The following is a 17,975-nucleotide window of genomic DNA, read 5'->3' on the forward strand; positions in this document are numbered from 1 at the left end:
GAGCATTTGTATTTGAACAGGAGACAAAAAAAGGAATGGCTCTATAATGGTGGAACTTCACACAGCAGTGAGTAGTGTGGAGAAGTGAAACAGATGGGGAACCAAGGTGCTTGCCCAGTGACCTCAAAATTATATCCTATAGGATTGTTATGTTTTTCTCTGATTGTTATATATTTCAGGGTTGTGGGCAAGGGTATAGTTGCAGGAATAACTAGGAGCATAGCTTCAATGGTGTAATTAGCATAAATAACATTATAATATGTTCCCTAACAAGTCGATTGTACTTAATAACTTTTTATAGTATAATTCTTCTAATTCCTACCAAAGTTTGCAGTTACTGTCTTTGAGAAACAAGTAAATAAATACAGCAGGCATCAGGCAGGAACTTTCTGAACTGTGTCAAGGTTAATAATAAATAAAATGTTATAAGTAGAGACAGGACAGCAACAGCTGTGCAACATTCTTGGAAGCAAGGATTTTGATAGCATGAAGTCAGACAGTGAGCTCAGTTTTTGCTGCTACTCTGAGTGAACACAGAATCCTTGTCATAATTATAAGGAAAACTGCATTTCTCTTATAAATTACAACTGTTTGGCACTTAAAATCTGATGTCTGCGGCTGGAAAATCAGGAGCAATGTTGGTGGAAGACCCAGATCAAACCTATGAGAATGTCCTGGCTGAGATTCAATCTTTTGAGCTGCCCATTGAAGCTACTTTAAGGTAGGGCTCCTTTATATTTTGTTGTTTCTTCTTCAGTGGTCATAAGGTAGTCTTATTCACTTCTTTTTATCCTTTTCTCTAAAACAGAATAAAAAATAAATTTTGAAAAATGGTTACAACTCTGCACATACCTAATCTCAAAATTTTATCCTTAGAGGAATGACAGTAAATAAATAATCCACTTTTTTTGCATTGTATTTGTTTCATGATTCATCACCACAAGGTTAAAAAATAGAACTGACTTTCAAGTGATCAAAAAGGACCTCATGCCAACTCCAAATAGATTGAGACTCATTTATATGTGAGTGGATGTGAGTTGTAGGAAAAAAACGTACAATGCTTACTTGTATTGTTGCTGCCCTTGGGTATATAGTGACCTTTCGGATATGTATTTTTTATTTCTATATAAGATTTAAAAATAGCTTCTTTGCTAAGATGGGGATTAATTTGCATAGTTCAAGGACAGGATTAAAATGAAAGACCATGTATCTCTGTGTTAAACAGGCAGTTTTAAAATTTTAAGTCTTTTTGACTGTCTGCCTGTACCTGACACTTATCAGTGTGGGAACAGGATGGCAATCACTGAATGTGACAGTGATAGACAATAAATATTTGTTGACTAATATTTGTAGATTAAGTGAAAGGATTTTTTTTTTTTTTTTTTTTTGCTCTTGTCTTTTCAGTCTCAGAAAGATCCAGGACAAAATGCTTTGAAATCCTACAGTTTAAATCTGAATAAATTTCTCCCAAATGTTTAAATTTGATTTTGCATTAAATAAATTCTGAATCTTTTCAAACGGCCCAGGGTAGTGTTGGGGGTATGGGAAGATATTGATATTTATTTGTTGATTCTTGGGCTGTCAATATGTAGGTGCAGTTGAAAAATAATTACAGCTCCATTATAGCTGTTCCTTACATCTTCATTTTATCTGAGCGTCATGAACATCCTTGAAGAAGGGCAGGTGATTTTTACCCTATTCAATAGGTAGAACAAACTAAAGCTTTTCACTAATAGGAAACTTGGTAATTTTTTCCAAATGGAACATACTTTATACCGTACTAGCATCTTCTCAAAACTCGTGCATCTCCCTGGTGGCTAGGTCAGAAGTCTAAAGGGAAACATGAGAGGGGGATAAAGGGAGCCTGGATGTGTGTTAACTACTGTGGCCTCTGCTGCTACTGCTGCCTTAGAGCCCTTGGTCTTCACCCCTGACCCCCTCTACTTCTCTCCTGGTCTCACAACCCTGGCCAACATCTACAGGTTTCATCCATCCTTGGAACTAACAGCTAGTCTTGCTCTGGTACCGGACCTGACTTCCTGCTTTGGTTCTTGTCCTACCCTCTGTTCTGAGGGCAAATATCCCCAGTCTTGTACTTGGTCTTCTTGAAGAAAAGAATTGGTTTAGATCTGGCAGTCACAGCACTCTCCCAGCATCACAAGAGTAGACACAGCACAAATATTTTCTCCAGGTGCTGCCTGTCATCACCACCAGTGGACCTGGAATGCCCACTGTTAGCTTTGTATTTAGGTTATTTTTTTTTTGCGGTACACGGGCCTCTCACTATTGTGGCCTCTCCCGTTGCGGAGCACAGGCTCCGGACGCACAGGCTCAGCGGCCATGGCTCACGGGCCTAGCTGCTCCGCGGCATGTGGGATCCTCCCGGACCGGGGCACGAACCCATGTCCCCTGCATCAGCAGGCGGACTCTCAACCACTGCGCCCCCAGGGAAGCCCTGATTTAGGTTATTGAATGAGGAGTAAGAGCCGTCTTTTCCAAAGGCTACTGTTAAAACACCTCGATGTTATTTTGGAAGATAGAACAGAGCTCCTAACAAGTCTTTAATTGGGACAGTAGTCACCAAAATTAGTTTTCCTAAACTGTTGCTGTAATCATTGATTAGATGAAGACCTCTTAGGCTAGCATTCGACGCCTTTCTACACATCCCTGTGCATGTCATTGATATTCCAATGTCACCTATTCTGGTTCACTGCTCTTATGGACCATAATCAGCTCATGTGGCCAAATATGAGGGTTGGAAAATAAAGACAGGACTTCCATTTTGGCCAAACTGGAGTGTTTACTATTTGATAATATGCCCTGAGATTTTCTTCCTTCTCGTGCTCATGGTTCCTTTCCTTTATTATCCTTCACTCTTATTTCCGCCTGCCCAAATCCAGCCCATCTTGCAAGGCACAGCTCAAATGTTCTGATCCATCAACCACAGGTGAGCGTTTCGTCCTTTGAAGCCCCAAAGAATCCAGGGCATTTATTCTGACTCACTTGGATGTGTGTGTGTGTGTGTGTGTGTGTGTGTGTGTGTGTATTTTATACTATAACCATTCTCAGGCTAAAGACTCCTGAGGGCACAACCTGTGTCTTACTTATATCTTAGCATCCTCTGCAGAAGCTTCTACCATGCCTGGCACACAGTAGCTAGATAAGTATTCGTTGAACTGACTAGTATGAGCTTCTGAACTAATGATGACCTTGCGAGGCAAAAGAAAGAAGGTAGTCCAGGGAGAAAGTCATCATTTCGGGGAAGAAGAGAAGGCTAAAGTATTTGAATAGTTACAAGTTCTAAAGGCAGAGAGGGTGGAAAAGAAGTTTGGCTGGAGGGAGATTGGCCCAAGGGCTGGAACGGACAGTGAGGGGGGGGTTAGGACATTGAGAGGATGGGGCTGGGAATACAGCGGAGAAACATTCTCAGGGAAAGCCCTGCACCTGGGAATTGAGGTAGAGAAAATATCCAAGAATTCTCCTAGTTGTCCTTCCCTGTCACAGAAGAAAGGCATTACTCCTACAGACGTTTTCTGTTGTAAAATCCTAAACTGTTAGCTTCCTCTCCCCGCCCACCTTGTTTTTGAGGTGGCCCTGCTCAAGGTCAGTGTTCAGATCAGGGTCAGGTGGGGTTTGTTTCTCTAGCAAGGTGAGCTCAGAGAGCTCAGGAACTCAAAACCCAGAGATGATTTCTGCTAGTGTCCTTTAAGGATGGCTCAACAGCCCTTCTTTAACAGGGTGTGCAAGGCTTCCTGGCACACTTAGCCCCACCATCATCTGAGAGAATGGGTCTCCTCCACCTAGGAGTCGTGAGGGGGTTGCTGGGACCGGGACTCATGTTGTCGATGGCCATAGTCTCATTCACCTGCCCAGGCTGCCTTCCGCCTACCTCCTGACTTCATACAAGGCTGCTCCCATCCTGTCTCCTGCCTGACTCTCCCAGTGGGCCCCTTGAGTCAACTCCTTTGGTCTTCTTTCTGTTTTGCTGGAAAAGTGGACAAGAATCAGATGATTCTGAGGTCCTGTGTTTGTTGTCATCTATGTGTGAAATGGGACCACTGCCCAAAGTATTAATTTTAAAGGAGAGAGAGTTTTAGGGGAGAGTTGAGACATTATGGTTTTTCCATGTTTTATTTGTGTTGCCAATGAAATACCCAATAAAGACATCTCAGGCAGCTCTAACAATTGAATTGGGGAATAAATTTCCAGGGTGGCAAATTGGAATTTGATGTTAGCCATGCAGACAGTGACTGAATTTCAAAGAAAAGGGAGAAATGTGAAGAAAGGCCTACTGCTAGTGCCTGTGTTGTCCTAGCATGGCTTTGCTTTGGGCGTTCAAAATCACCTGGCTGGCAGATGCTTGGTAGGCTAAAACTCATGAGCAGGTGGGGTCTGGAATTAGTTTTGCTACCCTAATCCTTTTGCCCTGGGCATCACTGTTTTTATCATGTTACCACCATATGGTAATTTCCACTAGATTTTCTCATCCTTATTAGGTTTTCTTATTTTTACTCCAGTCCCTCCAGTTGGCCTAGATATGCCCAACTCCTTGCCAGATGCTGCCTCTAGGGGGCGTGCCTCTCCCTGGTAGGCTTACCGGCTGTCTGGAGCCATGCTTAAAGAAACTACAGGGACTTCCCTGGCGGTCCAGTGGTTAAGAGTCCATGCTTCCACTGCAGGGGGCACGGGTTTGATCCCTGGTCAGGGAACTATGGTCCCACTTGCCCCATGGTGCAGCCAAAGAAAAGAAAAGAAAAGAAAAGAAACTACAACACTTGTACCTTATTCAGCCTTATTCAGCATTACCAACTTCCTTGAACAAGGATAGTTAATAGCTTTCAACTAGTAGTATATCAATTCCAATGCATTGGTAGTGGTTTTCTGAATCCTCATGTTGAGATAAAATAGCAATGGTAGCTATGGTCTTAGGATAACACAGTAGAGCAGCATCCTTACATTGGTCATATGCACACTAGAACGTCCTGCTGCCAGGCCTCGCTCATTAGACCTGGGCCCCAATGGATACCCTCTCATACCTGGATATAGCCTGGGCTCATTACGCCTCTTAGGTTCCTGCAGGTGTGTTGTTAGCCTCTTAGAACAGGTCTTGAAATCATAACATGTCTGAACCAATTTGAATTCAGAAATTACAGTGTGTCTTATTGCTAGAGCTGAGACTGAGATAAAGAGATTGAAGGGCAGTGCAGTGTTAGTGGGAGGAAGAAAAAGAGGACATATCCAAAGAAAGCCCTGCCGAGGGCTGGGAAAAATAGGAGGAAAGGGGAATTGTACATGATGACGTACCAGAAGAAATTTTTGTAATTGTTTTATGATAACATAATTGTTTTACACTTGTACTCACAGACTCTCTCGGGCTCTTTTCCAAAAGCTGACCATGAAGTTTTAACAGTTTAAGAGCAAACAGGATATTATTATTTCTTTGACTTTAATGTTTTTAAGAATGAAGATAACATGCTTTTAGGAAAGAACAGAAAACATTAAAACAACAACAACAAAAAACAACCACCTAAACTGTAAACACAGTAAAATCTTAGAATGACATACTAAAAAATATAACTAGTTAAATTCAGCTGTAGACATTCTAGGATGCTCTTGCTGTTTTTATCTTCAGAAATGTAAGGTTTCTATTAAATCTTATTTCATTAAGTATGTTAAGATCAAAGCTCTAGCATTTATTAGTTATTTGATTTTGGCCATACTTTCTGAAACTATAAAATGGGAATTATAATAAAACCTATCTCAAATATATTTGAAGTGCTTAGCACAATGCTGGCCTAGCACATGGTAAATGTTCAATATTTTAGCTATTATTATGTCTAATTTACATCCGGGATATATCTTCCAGCATAATATAATATCTACTTTAGAGTGTTGACGTAAACAAGCACTCACAACATCTTGAAATTCTGAGCAGGGGGAAAATATTGAGTAATGTAAATTTTATTTTGGTTGCCTAATATTCAGGGGAGAGAGGTATCCCTTTTCAAAATCCTATTTACTAATTCTTATATTTGATGCTAATGTAATATCATGACCTCATTTAATCTCTCATGGGAGTGGTGTAGTGTGCAGCATGCTGTGGGTATAAAATGGAACCCAGGAAGAACTGTGGGCCTAATCATGACTGAGGCCTGCCACGTCTGCAGCACCTCAGGAAAGCCTGGGGTCCCTGATGATGGTGGGCTGTGTAGTTGCCACATTTGCACTGAACACTTAAATAATACCATTAGCTGCTTGATCTTCAGTAGAACACTAGAGAGAAGTTAAAAAAAACATTTTTTTTATGTTGGGAACTAAGTATTCCAAGCAGGGAGACAGTTCTGTTTATTTAGTGGTTAAATGAATGGGCTCTGGAGCCAGAAGGACATGTGTTCAAATTTTGCCTCTATACAACTTACTAATAGAACTACTGAAAGGTTTATATGAATTAGGCATTATGTGTATTTAATGTAGTGGCTCATACATAGCAAATGCTCATTCATTCATTAAGTAAATATTTATGGAGCATCTCCAATGTGGCAGGCAGTGGTGGAGGATGGGCAATGGTCTTGTTGATATAGCAACATCAAGAGACCTGGAAACTCCCTGCTCACAGGCAGCTGGCATTTTAGTGAAGAGCTAAAAATAAATTAAAAAGCGGTACTAAATGCTATGAAGGATAACAAATCAGGGTGAAGGATAGGGAGGTCCAGGGATCCTATTTTACAAAAGGGAGGGCCAGGGAGTAAATGTCAGCTATTATTATCTTTATTAACATTTCATTACATTACATTAGTTACATTTCTAAATCCTTTTTTGCTGAGAGAAGAAAAAAAATAGGACGAGTGAGAAGAGAGGGAGAGAGGGCGAAAGGCAATAAAGAAAAGCTAAGTGGGGAAAGAGTGAGGAATAAAAAGCCAACAATGAGGAGGAAAGAAAGAGGAAAGAGAAGAGAAAATGGTGTCATAAGCTGGCGCTGGGGTGCCGTGGGGAGAGGAAGGAGACAATGGAATTCAGAGAAAATACTGTTGCTCTTTAATTGCTTAGTGGACTTTAAAATGTTTAGCTTTGGGATGAGCAATGTAATGGTGCTTTCAGGACATCGTTCTGAGGGCAGGACCAGTGATACAATTTACAGGACCAATGCAAAATGAAAATGCAGGCCTCCTTGTTCAAAAAATTATTAAGAATTACAAGATGGTGATGGCAGAGCATTAACCCAAGAGCAACTTCTTAGGCCCCGCATGGATGAGCCAGCTCTGAGAGCTTAGCACAGAACCTGGCACAGAGCAGGCGTTCAATAAAAGCAGTTGTTGAATGAAGAGAACCTGGGGCTAATTACTTTTGAACTTCTTTGAGGACTGGCCCATATTTCAGAAAAACTGATTTTATTTGGCTTCAATTTCAGATTTCCTTCTATTGTTCTCCCCTGTGGGATATGGAACAGATTCCTGGACACAGTTTTGCGGCAGGAATCCTCCCAGGCCTGGCTGGGCTTTGTTCATGTTCTCTTGCACTTACAGACTATGGCCACCTGGGGTCACTGAACCAACAAGGTAGAAGCTGGAGGAAAGCCGCTGACAAGACAGCCCCAAAGAGTGGCTAAAAGGCACAGGGAAGGGTTAGTTGATAAGAGCCAATATATAAAGGCTGCCTGTACTCTACATTTTGATAAAGTTCTGCAATTATATAACAAAGGCTCTTAAACTCTTTAAGAAACATCTGAATGATATTAGCAAAGTCTTGAGAGGATAAAGATCCGGAAGTCTGCTATAGGGTTCCTAGGAGTGAGAAAGGAATCTTTCTGTAGGGCTGTACCCTACCTCATGAAACATGCTTTTACAACATTAAGCTTAACATGAGAAGTATTTGCATGTGGATTATTTATTTAACAAATAGTAACTGGGCTGGTAGTAAACTATACAGACATTGTCCCATGCCTGGAAATGGAGACAGACTCGCTGATTGTTCGGCACTATGATGTGTGTGCCTCCAAGGACAATGAAGAGACCCTTGACTTAAAGCAAGATCCGGAGGGCTCACTAAAGTGGATCCAGAACCAAGGGTCTAACCCAAAGACAGGGCCCTGGTTCCCCAGCCACAACAGGAACAACTTTCAGGCAGTTTCCTCCCATCGAGCATTCAGAAAAAAAACATGAGGTTCAGGTTCAGAGAACTCTGATAAAAAATTAGGCTATTTTGTTAATAGTTAGAAAAAAAGAACAATATTGTATCTGGTTTTTATTTTTATTTTACCAAAGAGGAAGCTAAATTCTGGGCTTCCTGATTTAATAACAAATGTTGGATAATCCTCGTCTCCAATGCTCATGCAACATTATACCTATATTATCTCCTTTAATCGCCACACCACTTGGTGAGCTAGGGACTATTATTGCTCCCAATTCACACTTGAAGAAACTGAGGCTTAGACAAGTTAAGTCACTCTACCGAGGCCCCACATCTAGTAAGAGATGAATTGGAATTTGAACCCAAACATTTAAATGCCAGACCTGGGCAGCTGCATTCTACAGCCTCCTTCTGATGGAGGGGCTTTCCCAAGATTGTTTATTAGTCTGTAGACAAGCGGCTCAAAGTATAAGTCGTCAATGGTTAAGATTTTATCTACAGGTTAAACCCTTACTTTGCTGGTTAGTTTCCTGCCAGACACAGAGCGCGTCTCTTGCTCTGCCAGTCTCCTGCTCTGTCAGTCTTCCTGATACATCTTTTCCCTCCCGGGAGTCCTGATGAGAGATTTTGGGTGGATCTCTGGAAGTCAATATCCACTGCTCCCAAAAGAACTCAACATGCATGTGCAGTCTTCCAGTGTGCCCTACTGCCCCCAACCTCTTCAGACCAGACTAAGTCATTTATTCCCTGGGTAAAACAACATCGGAACAGTCTTCTTATCTGATTTTTTTTTATTAACAGGAAAAACAGGAACAGTTTACTAGCTCCATCTTCTCCAACTCACTAGCTGTGTGGCTTTGGACAAGTGACCTAATCTCTCTAAGTCTCAGTTTCTTCAAATTAAATTGGAGATAGCAAAAGTACGCTAGAGGGTGAAATTAGATTTTAGTAAAATTAGTATTAATTTAATTACCAAAAAAATTATGAATTAAATTATTAAAGATTAAATTAGATAATATAAAGGGCTTAGCAAATAGTGCTCAGTAAATAGCTATTATGGTTTTTATTTTGACCTATAGCTGAAATTCTTCGTTTTGGAGCCTTTTAGAAATGTAGCCCTTTAGGCCTTTTTTCACATAAATGTGTTTGTTATAGCTACGTCCATAATTAAAATTTACATAGTTAGCTATTGAGGACATTTAGCTTTAAATTCTTAGCAAAAACTTCAGGTACTAACAGAATTGTCAGAAGCCACAGAGGGAACCAGCAAGAGCTGTTTCAGAAGGAGAAGTGGTATATGGACTTCCTTCCATCTTGACTTGAGGGGAAGATACTGCCACTTAACGTTGAGGTAATCTCTATGGGCAGGTGTTGAAACAGGCCAGGAGTGAGGAGTATGTAAGCAGGGCTGGCTTCCCAGGGCACGGGCATTTGGAGCTGGGTTTAGATAGATGGCACCAGGGTTGGAGAAGAGAAGGGGAAAAGGTCTGGGTAATGAACACTCCAGAAAGGAATGCCCCACGAGTATGGGGCATTGCCAAATAAGAAGCTGGCTTGTGCCACATGTCTCCTCACCTTGCTTTACGCTTCAGAACGGTGCATTCTGGTCCTGCTCATCGTCTGAGCTAAGATAGCCTGCCATTTCCTGCAGAGAGAACTGGCTCTCTGTTCACTTTGTAGGACAGTAAAAATTTGTTCTCGGATCTTATGCTAGGGTTTCAGGTTCAATTTTCAAAAGACTTATTTTCCCCTCTCAAGAGCTGAACCTGCATTTCAGATGTGCTAACACCAGGTGGTGGTGCCTCAGCAATTGAGGACACAGTCTGCTAAGAAAAAAATTCAGTTTTTTACTACTCAGTGAAAAACAGTGGTATGAAGGGCCAAAACACTAGGGTCTAGGTACAGGTATTTGGCTCCATCCAAGGATAAAATTTTAAATAACCAGAGGAATGGATGAAGTTTATATCCTCTGACAAAAGTCCATAAATATCATTTCTTGCATTGAGGCTCCTGATAAAAGTGAACATCAGGGAGTTTGAGGCAACGTTTTGTTTGTGCTGCAGATTTCTATTAAGGCAACTGAATACACAATATTATGAGATGTTATATTTAATGTCAACATATAAAGAGCAAGTGTGAAGAAACTTTTTACAATTTGATATTGTTTTAATTCCTAATTGTTACCAATAATGGATTAATTAAACTCCTACGTACTCAGACCTGTTTGGAATGCTCCATTCTAACTCATCCTGAACTCTTTCCAATGGCTTCAGAACTTCAGCATTGTCCGGTTTGAAGACCTTCCAACTTTCTCTCAGCCATGTGCAGGACTCTATGAGGAACTATAAGAAATTGCAAAATAAAAAAAAAAAAGTCATCTCTGAACTTAAGGATCTTAACATGGTGTGAAAATGCTGGTGGACTTGGGAAGGGATTTCTTTTTTTTTTTCCTGTATATTTTCACAGCTTGTGGAAGTGAGATTACCCAGAGAAGATCTGGATTCTCTTGTACCATCAGGACAGTGGAAACAAGCTTGTGATAGGGTTTCTTGGTAGAATAAGTATTTGGATGTAGCAGAGCTTCCTTAGTCTTCCAAGCCAGTGTGCACTGAGGTCAGCCGTGTTTCAGTTCCCTGGGGGTCAACTGTATAGAACAAACAAAATTCAAATTATAAAAAGGAACTAATCAAAACAAGTGCAAACTCTTAAAACAGTTGTTGGTGGAATGGATATATGTGCTACATTGAATCTAGTGTCAGTGGAGAAGGTTGTGATTCATTAGGGAAATCTTTATGAAGGAGATAAATCTGAGTTGAAGTTTCCAAGGAGGGCAGAAATTTCACAATAGGAAGGAGAACATTTATATATGTTAGTAATGTTTATTGGGCCCTTACTAAGTGTGGCAGGCAGAATAATGGTTCCCCCACAACGTTCATGTCCTAATCCCTGGAATCTGCAAATATATTACCTCACATGACAAAAGGGATATTGCAGATGTGATTAACGTTAAGACCTTGAGGTAGAAGATTATCCAGAATTACGGAGTTGTGTCAAACCTAATGCCATGGGTCCTTAAAAGCAGAGAATCTTTTCTGGCCTAGGTCAGAGTCAAAGGGAGATGTGACTACAGAAGAATGGTCAGAGAGAAGCAATATTGCTGGCTTGAAAGACTGAGGGAGGGGGCCATGGGCCAAGGAATGTGGAAGGCCTCTAGAAGCTGAAATAGGTAAGGAAATGAATTCTACCCTAGAGCCTCTGGAAAGGGCACAGTTGTGCTGACACCTTGATTTTAGCCCAGTGAGACCCATATTAGACATCTAGCCTACAGAACTATAACATAATAAATTTGAGTTGTTTTAAGCTAAGTTTGTGATAATTTGTTCCAGCAATAATAGAAAGCTAACACAACATGGGACAGCAAAATGAAGTAGACAGTACTATTATGGTCATTTACAGATGGGGAAACTGAATTATAAAGGGACTAGGTTCTTGCACAATGTCACCCAGCTGTGGAGTGAAGGACCAGGGAATTAACTTGAAGACACCAGTCTTCAGAGCTCATGCTCTTAATTATTATGCAATATCATCTCCCAGGATTTTTGTGGGAGGAGGATGGAAGTAGTATAAAGCTTCTAGAAAAAGCTCACTGAAGGAGTGAGTTACACAGCTGTATAGTAAAGAGCTTGGTTGACTCAAAGGGACATTCAGAGCCCTGGATTAATGGAGACCAGAAAATATTTGTCCCTCAGGGCTAGGTATGTACTCTCTTCCTGATTAACCTTCTCAGTCGCTGCTTTGACCATGACAAACTGCTTTACTCAGCGTCCCACAAACACTTCACTAAACAGAACTCTTCTACACTAGTACCTTTGCCCAAGCCACCTGCCTTTCTTTCCCATCTCGCTGATGCCCACTGCTCTCTAGAGCTTCCACGCCTTATCCCAGCCACAGCAACTTGGGGGCACTTGGGTTCTAGGACTTTGGCATGAAATCACACATTGCACTTTTATCTTTGCCATAAGGTGTCATAGTTTTACGTCATTTACTTTTTCTGGCGCTTATAATTTATTTCCAAGTTGACTGGCCTCTGTGGACTTCCCGCGGGCAGGGACAGGAATCCATTCAGAGCAGTCGCCAGCTGGGATCTTCCTGGCTCATTCCTAAAATAAATCTTACTCCCACACACCATTTTGCTTGAGTACACGGTTTCCTTTCTCTGACTCTCCACCACCCAGAGTAGTACATCAGGCCTCCCTGTTAAACGTTCCCGTAGCTTTTATTACAGATTGTCGACCTCCCTCATTACTAAAGTATCCCCAGCGCGTAGCAGAGGGTCGGGCACACAGAATACAGGGATCTATGTTAAAGCCCAGCCAGTTAATGGACAGCAACTAGGGACAAGTGCCGAGCGAGAGCTGGAGGTGATGCGTCTCCACTCCCCGCCGCCCCCGGCAGTACCTTGGCCTCCCCGCAGGTGTGGAGACCCGACACCTGGTCGCGGGCCCGCGCGCTGCCTCCCACGCCACCCGCGCGCCCCTGCGCTGACCGCCCCACTCCGCCCGCCCCGCCCCTTTCCCCGCCCCCTCGCGCTCGCGCCACAGGCCGCTCGCCCCCGCGGTTCTCGCGGCGCCGCGCCTCGCTGGCTTCTCAGCTTCCAGCCAAGATGGCGGAGAGCGGCGAAGGTCTGGGCACCGTTCCGGAGCACGAGCGGATCTTGCAGGAGATCCAGAGCACCGACACCGCCTGCGTGGGGCCCACCCTCCGGTAAAGCTCTCATCCTCCCGGGGTGTCGGGCTGCCCCCTCCGGCCGCTCGTCGGGAGCCGGGCGGGTCGTCCGCCGCCGGTGGCGCGCGGAGCGGCCAGACAGGTGGTGCGCGAGGGGGCGGGCGGGCAGGTGGGGGCGCTTCAGGGCGGCTGGCCGGGACCTGAGCCGGGACCGGGGCGGGGCGGCACGGGAGGCTACACCTGTCGGCGCGGCCCGCCGCAGCCGCGGGAGCTGTCACAGCGCAGCTGGAGGGTGTGGCTGCCAAGGCGCCTCTGACCCCTGGAGCCGCGGCGCCGCCCCACCTTCGCAGTCCAGTCCCGGCCCTGGCCTGGGGTCTCGAGGACGGGCCTGGGGCTTCCTGGCTCTCGGATCGTGCAGGGGCCGGGGGCGGCTTGGCTGCGGGCGTGGCGGAGGCGAAGATTAAGTGCCGACAGCCGGCGTGACCGAGGTACCGACGCTCGCGCAGGTGGAAACCCTGGCGAGCTGGGCTGCCGAGGGCGTGGGAGAATTGAAATTGAGCGGGAGACGCCGGCACCATTATCGCCCCTCCCGCGCGGCCAGAGTGGGCGAGGAGGGAGCGTGGGCTGGAGGGGAGGAGCTGACGCTCGGGAACGCGCTGATGTGACCGTGCGCTCGCTCGACAAGCCTGGGGAGCTTTTACTTATTTACGAACGTTTCATTAATTTTGCATGCATTTCTCAGTTTATTTTAAAAAGAATCTCCACCCTTTAAAAATAGTACAAGAACAATGAATATTCCAGACTGAATACCTGCTGCCCTAATAGAATATTAGCCGGGTACTATAGTGATCCATTAGAGCGTTAGGCACTTTCTTCAAGGATGAGTGCCTTTTAAACATAAGGTTTCATTTTTCTCTGTGATGATAATGAAATTATTATTCACTTCGGGAACTTGGGACTCGTTGGGCTTTAATCATTATTATTTCTTCAGGATACATTCCTAGAAATGGAGCGCTGGATATTTTGTGGACTGAGGATGTAGTATAAAGTGAAGCCAGTTCAAGTTATGATGTAAATCCACCTTGCTCTGATAATCCGGAGACCTGGGTTCTTGGTTTACCCTAGTCTAACCACTGATGAAGTGTGAGGTCATGGGCAAAAATCATTTAACTTCTCTGGACCTTGATTCTTTATTTGTAGACAGGGGAGGGGTAGGTGTTTAGATGCCCAGAAAGCTCAGGACCTTAGAGACCTTGCCTATTTGTTTACTGCTGTATGCCTAACACGGAGCATGTGGTAGGCATCTGATATATTTTTGTCAAATGAAGTTCCATTTATGATATGATAAGAATAATTAGTGCATTTTCTTAATTTTTCAATGTAATTCTTTTCATAAAACTCTGCATTTGGTAATGAAAGTAGAAATCATAGACTAAAAGGAAGCTTTGTTTTCCTCACTGCATGGTGAAACTGAAAGAGTACAGTATGTGGTATAGTTATCAGAACAGTCCATTTTTGAAAATGGTTATGAAGGAGATGCTTCTTCTTGAGAAAATGTGCTAGGCAGTATCCTTGATAGCAGATGAAATTGACTTAGAAGAAAAATTTGAAATACAGTTGGCTCTTGAACAATATGGATTTAAACTGTCGATCCACTTATACTTGGAATTTTTTAAATAGCAAATACCGTGGTACTACACGATCCACAGTTGGTTGAATCCGAGGATGTGGAACCTGGGATATGGAGGAAACCAGTGTATGGACAGCTGACTATAGGTTATATGTGGATTTTTCACTGCATGAAGGGTCCGAGGCCCTAACCCCTCATTGTTCAACAGTCAACTGTATATTGAGAGATTCTTGTGACACAAATAGAATATATGTATTCATGGTGTTATCATTCTGTTCTATTTTGCTGGACATTTTTGTAACCTGCTCACTTTGTTGAAACCCACACTCTTCTTTTTAGCGAACTATGTTGACTCATATTTATCCTATATATACACTTGTCATCTCTCATTTATAAGCAGACTCTTTGCACACACATGTAGAAGGCACTATTAGTGGTTTTTTCTCTTGAACAATTTAAGCTACTGTTATCTTTTCCCAAGGTTTCACTGAGTGACATGCTAATACTAAATTAAAAAAAACCTTTCATTATGGGGAAATTTAAGTGTTTTAAAAAGTAGAAAAGTCTAATGGACCACATGAATTTATCGTCTAGCTTCATTTCAACCCCTGGCCAGTCTCATTTGATCTCTTCCCATTTCCACTCTTCCTCACCCTGGGTTATTTTGAAGCAAATCCCAGACAGCAGTTCATCCATAAATATTTCAGCATTAAGATTAATTTTTGTTGTTATTTCTCAATTAAGTTTTAGCTGACATGTAGGCTTATGTTGTTATAGTTATTATTAATACTATTTTTCTTATTGGCAGATTTTTTTCAGCCTGACCTTTTCCTGACTCACTTTTTATCAGATCAGTCTTCCTGGAGGAAGCCAGGTGATTAAATGAGAAGCATATTATACACTTTTCACAGGGCCTGGCATATGATGTGGTTCTTTGGCCACAATGGAATTAAATTAGAAGTCAGTAGAAAAGTATCTGGAAAATTCCCAAATATTTGAACACTGAACAACGCACATCTAGATAACCCATGGATGAAAGAAGAAATGGAAAGAGAAATTAGAAAGTATTTTGAACGAATAAAATGAAAACACAACATATCAAAATTTGTGGGATACAGCTAAATCTATAATTAGGGAGAAATACACTAAGCACCTTTACTGGAAAAGAATGGTTTAAAATAATGGCCTCATCTTCTAAGTTAAGAAACTAGAAAAAAAAGAGCAAATGAAATCCAAAAGAGCCAAAGAAAGATGATAATGATCAGAGTGGACATCAGTGAAATAGGAAATAGAAAAACAGTTGAGAAAATCAGTGAAACTGAAACCTGGTTCTTTGAGATCAGTAAAATTGATAAACTTCAATTTTTGAGGTCATCATTAACCTGATACCAAAACTAAACAAAAACATTTCTAGAAAAGGAAACTATACACCAGTATTATTAATACACACACTAAAACACTTTAAACAGAATTTTAGCAAATTAAATCCATAATATATAAAAATAATAAATGGGATTTATTTCAAGAATGCATGCTGGTTAACACTTGAAAAACCAACTGACGTAATTCATATTAAACTAAAAAAAATTTTATGATCATCTTAATAGATGCAGAGAAAGCATTGACAAATCTAACATTCATTCCTGATAAAAACCCTCAGAAACGAGGAATGGAAATTCCTCAGCCTGAAAAAAGGCATCCATGAAAAACCTGTAGCTAACATTAAACTTAACGGTGAAAGGCTGAATGCTTTTCTCCTAAAATCAGGAATAAAGCAAGGATGTTCATTCTCACAACTTCTATTCAACACTGTACTAGAGGTCCTAGCCAGTATAATAAGATAAGGAAAAAAAATCTTGATTCGAAAATCATCTTTATTTACAGACAATGTAATTATCTATAGAGAAAATCCTATGGAATATATAGAAAAGCTACTAGAACTATTAAGTGGGTTTAGCAAGGGTATAGGACACCAAATCAGTATGCAAAAATCAATTGTATTTCTATGTGCTAGCAATGAACAATCAAAAATTGAAATAAAAAATAGCATCAAAAAATATGAAATTCATAGGGATAAATATGGCAAGCAATGTGAAAGATTTTTACCTGAAAACTATAAAACATTGCTAATAGAAATTAAAGAGGACCTAAATAAGTGTACACATATGCTGTATCCATGAATCAGAAGATTCCATAATGTTAAGATGTCATTTCCCCCAAACTGGTCTTTAGATTTAAGGCAATCCCAATAAAAATCCAGCAATTTTTTTGGTAGAAATTGACAAACTGATTCTAAAGTTCATATGGAAATGCAAAAGACCTAGAATAGCCAAAGTAACTTAGAAAAACATGAAAAGTTGGAGAATTTACATTACCTGGTTTTAAGATTTATTATAAAGCTACAGTAATCAAGACAGTGTGGTACTAGCATCAAGCTAGACAAATAGATCGGTGAAACTGAGAAGACTCCATAAATAGGTTTACACACATGGTCAGTTAATTTTTGGCAAAGATGTAAAGGCAATTCATTGGAAAAGATAGTCTTTTTAAATAACAGTAGTGGAACGTCAGATATCTATATGGAAAATAATGAACTTTTAAATGTATTTTGCATCATATTTAAAAGTTAACTCAAAATGGATCGTAAACCTAAACATTAAATGCGAAACTATAAAACTCCTAAAAACTACGGGGGAAAATTTTTGTGACTTTGGGTTAGGCAAAGATTTCTTAGATACTATTACAAAAGCATAATACATAAAAGAAAAAATTGATAAATTGGACTTTATCAAAATTGAGAACATCTGGTCTTCAAACACACTGTTAATGAAAAGACAGGCCACAGACACAGAGAAAATATTTGCAAGTCACATCTCTGATAAAAAAAAAAAACAATTGCATCCAGAATGTATAAAAGAAGTCTTTGACGGATAAGAAAGCAAACAACTCATTTAAAAAATGGGTAAATCCAAATGTAGAACAGATAGCTAGTGGGAAGCAGCCGCATAGCACAGGGAGATCAGCTCAGTGCTTTGTGACCACCTAGAGTGGTGAGATAGGGAGGGTGGGAGGGAGACGAAAGAGGGAGGAGATATGGGGATATATGTATATGTTTAGCTGATTCACTTTGTTATAAAGCAGAAACTAACACACCATTGTAAAGTAATTATAGTCCAGTAAATATGTTTAAAAAATGGGTAAATGATTTGAATGGATACTTCACAAAAGGAGGTATGTAGAGAGCAAATAAGCACATGGAAAGAAGATTAACATCATTAGTTGTTAGAAAAATGCAAATGAAAACTACGGGGTAAACCACCACACTATTGGCTTGTCTAAATAAAAGACTGACCATACCATGTATTGGTGAAGTTGTAGAACAACTGGCACTCTCATATATTGCTATGGGAATTTCATAGATGCTGTTTTTCAGGTTGAGGAAGTTCCCTTCTAGTCCTAGTTTGTTGAGTGTTTTTATTATGAAGGAACATTG

The 17,975-nt window shown here is 41.3% G+C and overlaps 1 protein-coding gene across 5 annotated transcripts in view; it reads left to right on the plus strand.

The window, feature by feature from the left end:
- Positions 1-528: 528 nt before the first annotated feature.
- EXOC6 (exocyst complex component 6) overlaps positions 529-17,975 on the plus strand; it is a 205,402-nt gene continuing 187,955 nt past the window's right edge. For 2 of the 5 annotated variants that reach the window (XM_060126179.1, XM_060126181.1), the window contains exon 1: positions 529-721. In XM_060126179.1, the coding sequence (XP_059982162.1) occupies positions 609-721 (113 nt within the window). In that variant the 5' untranslated portion in view covers positions 529-608. Of the gene's footprint in view, positions 722-12,768; positions 12,892-17,975 lie in introns of those variants that run through there. The other 3 variants (XM_060126180.1, XM_060126182.1, XM_060126183.1) reach the window with 2 other exon arrangements.

Source organism: Lagenorhynchus albirostris, chromosome 16 (genome assembly GCF_949774975.1).
Source record: "Lagenorhynchus albirostris chromosome 16, mLagAlb1.1, whole genome shotgun sequence".
NCBI classification, from domain to species: Eukaryota; Metazoa; Chordata; class Mammalia; order Artiodactyla; family Delphinidae; genus Lagenorhynchus; species Lagenorhynchus albirostris.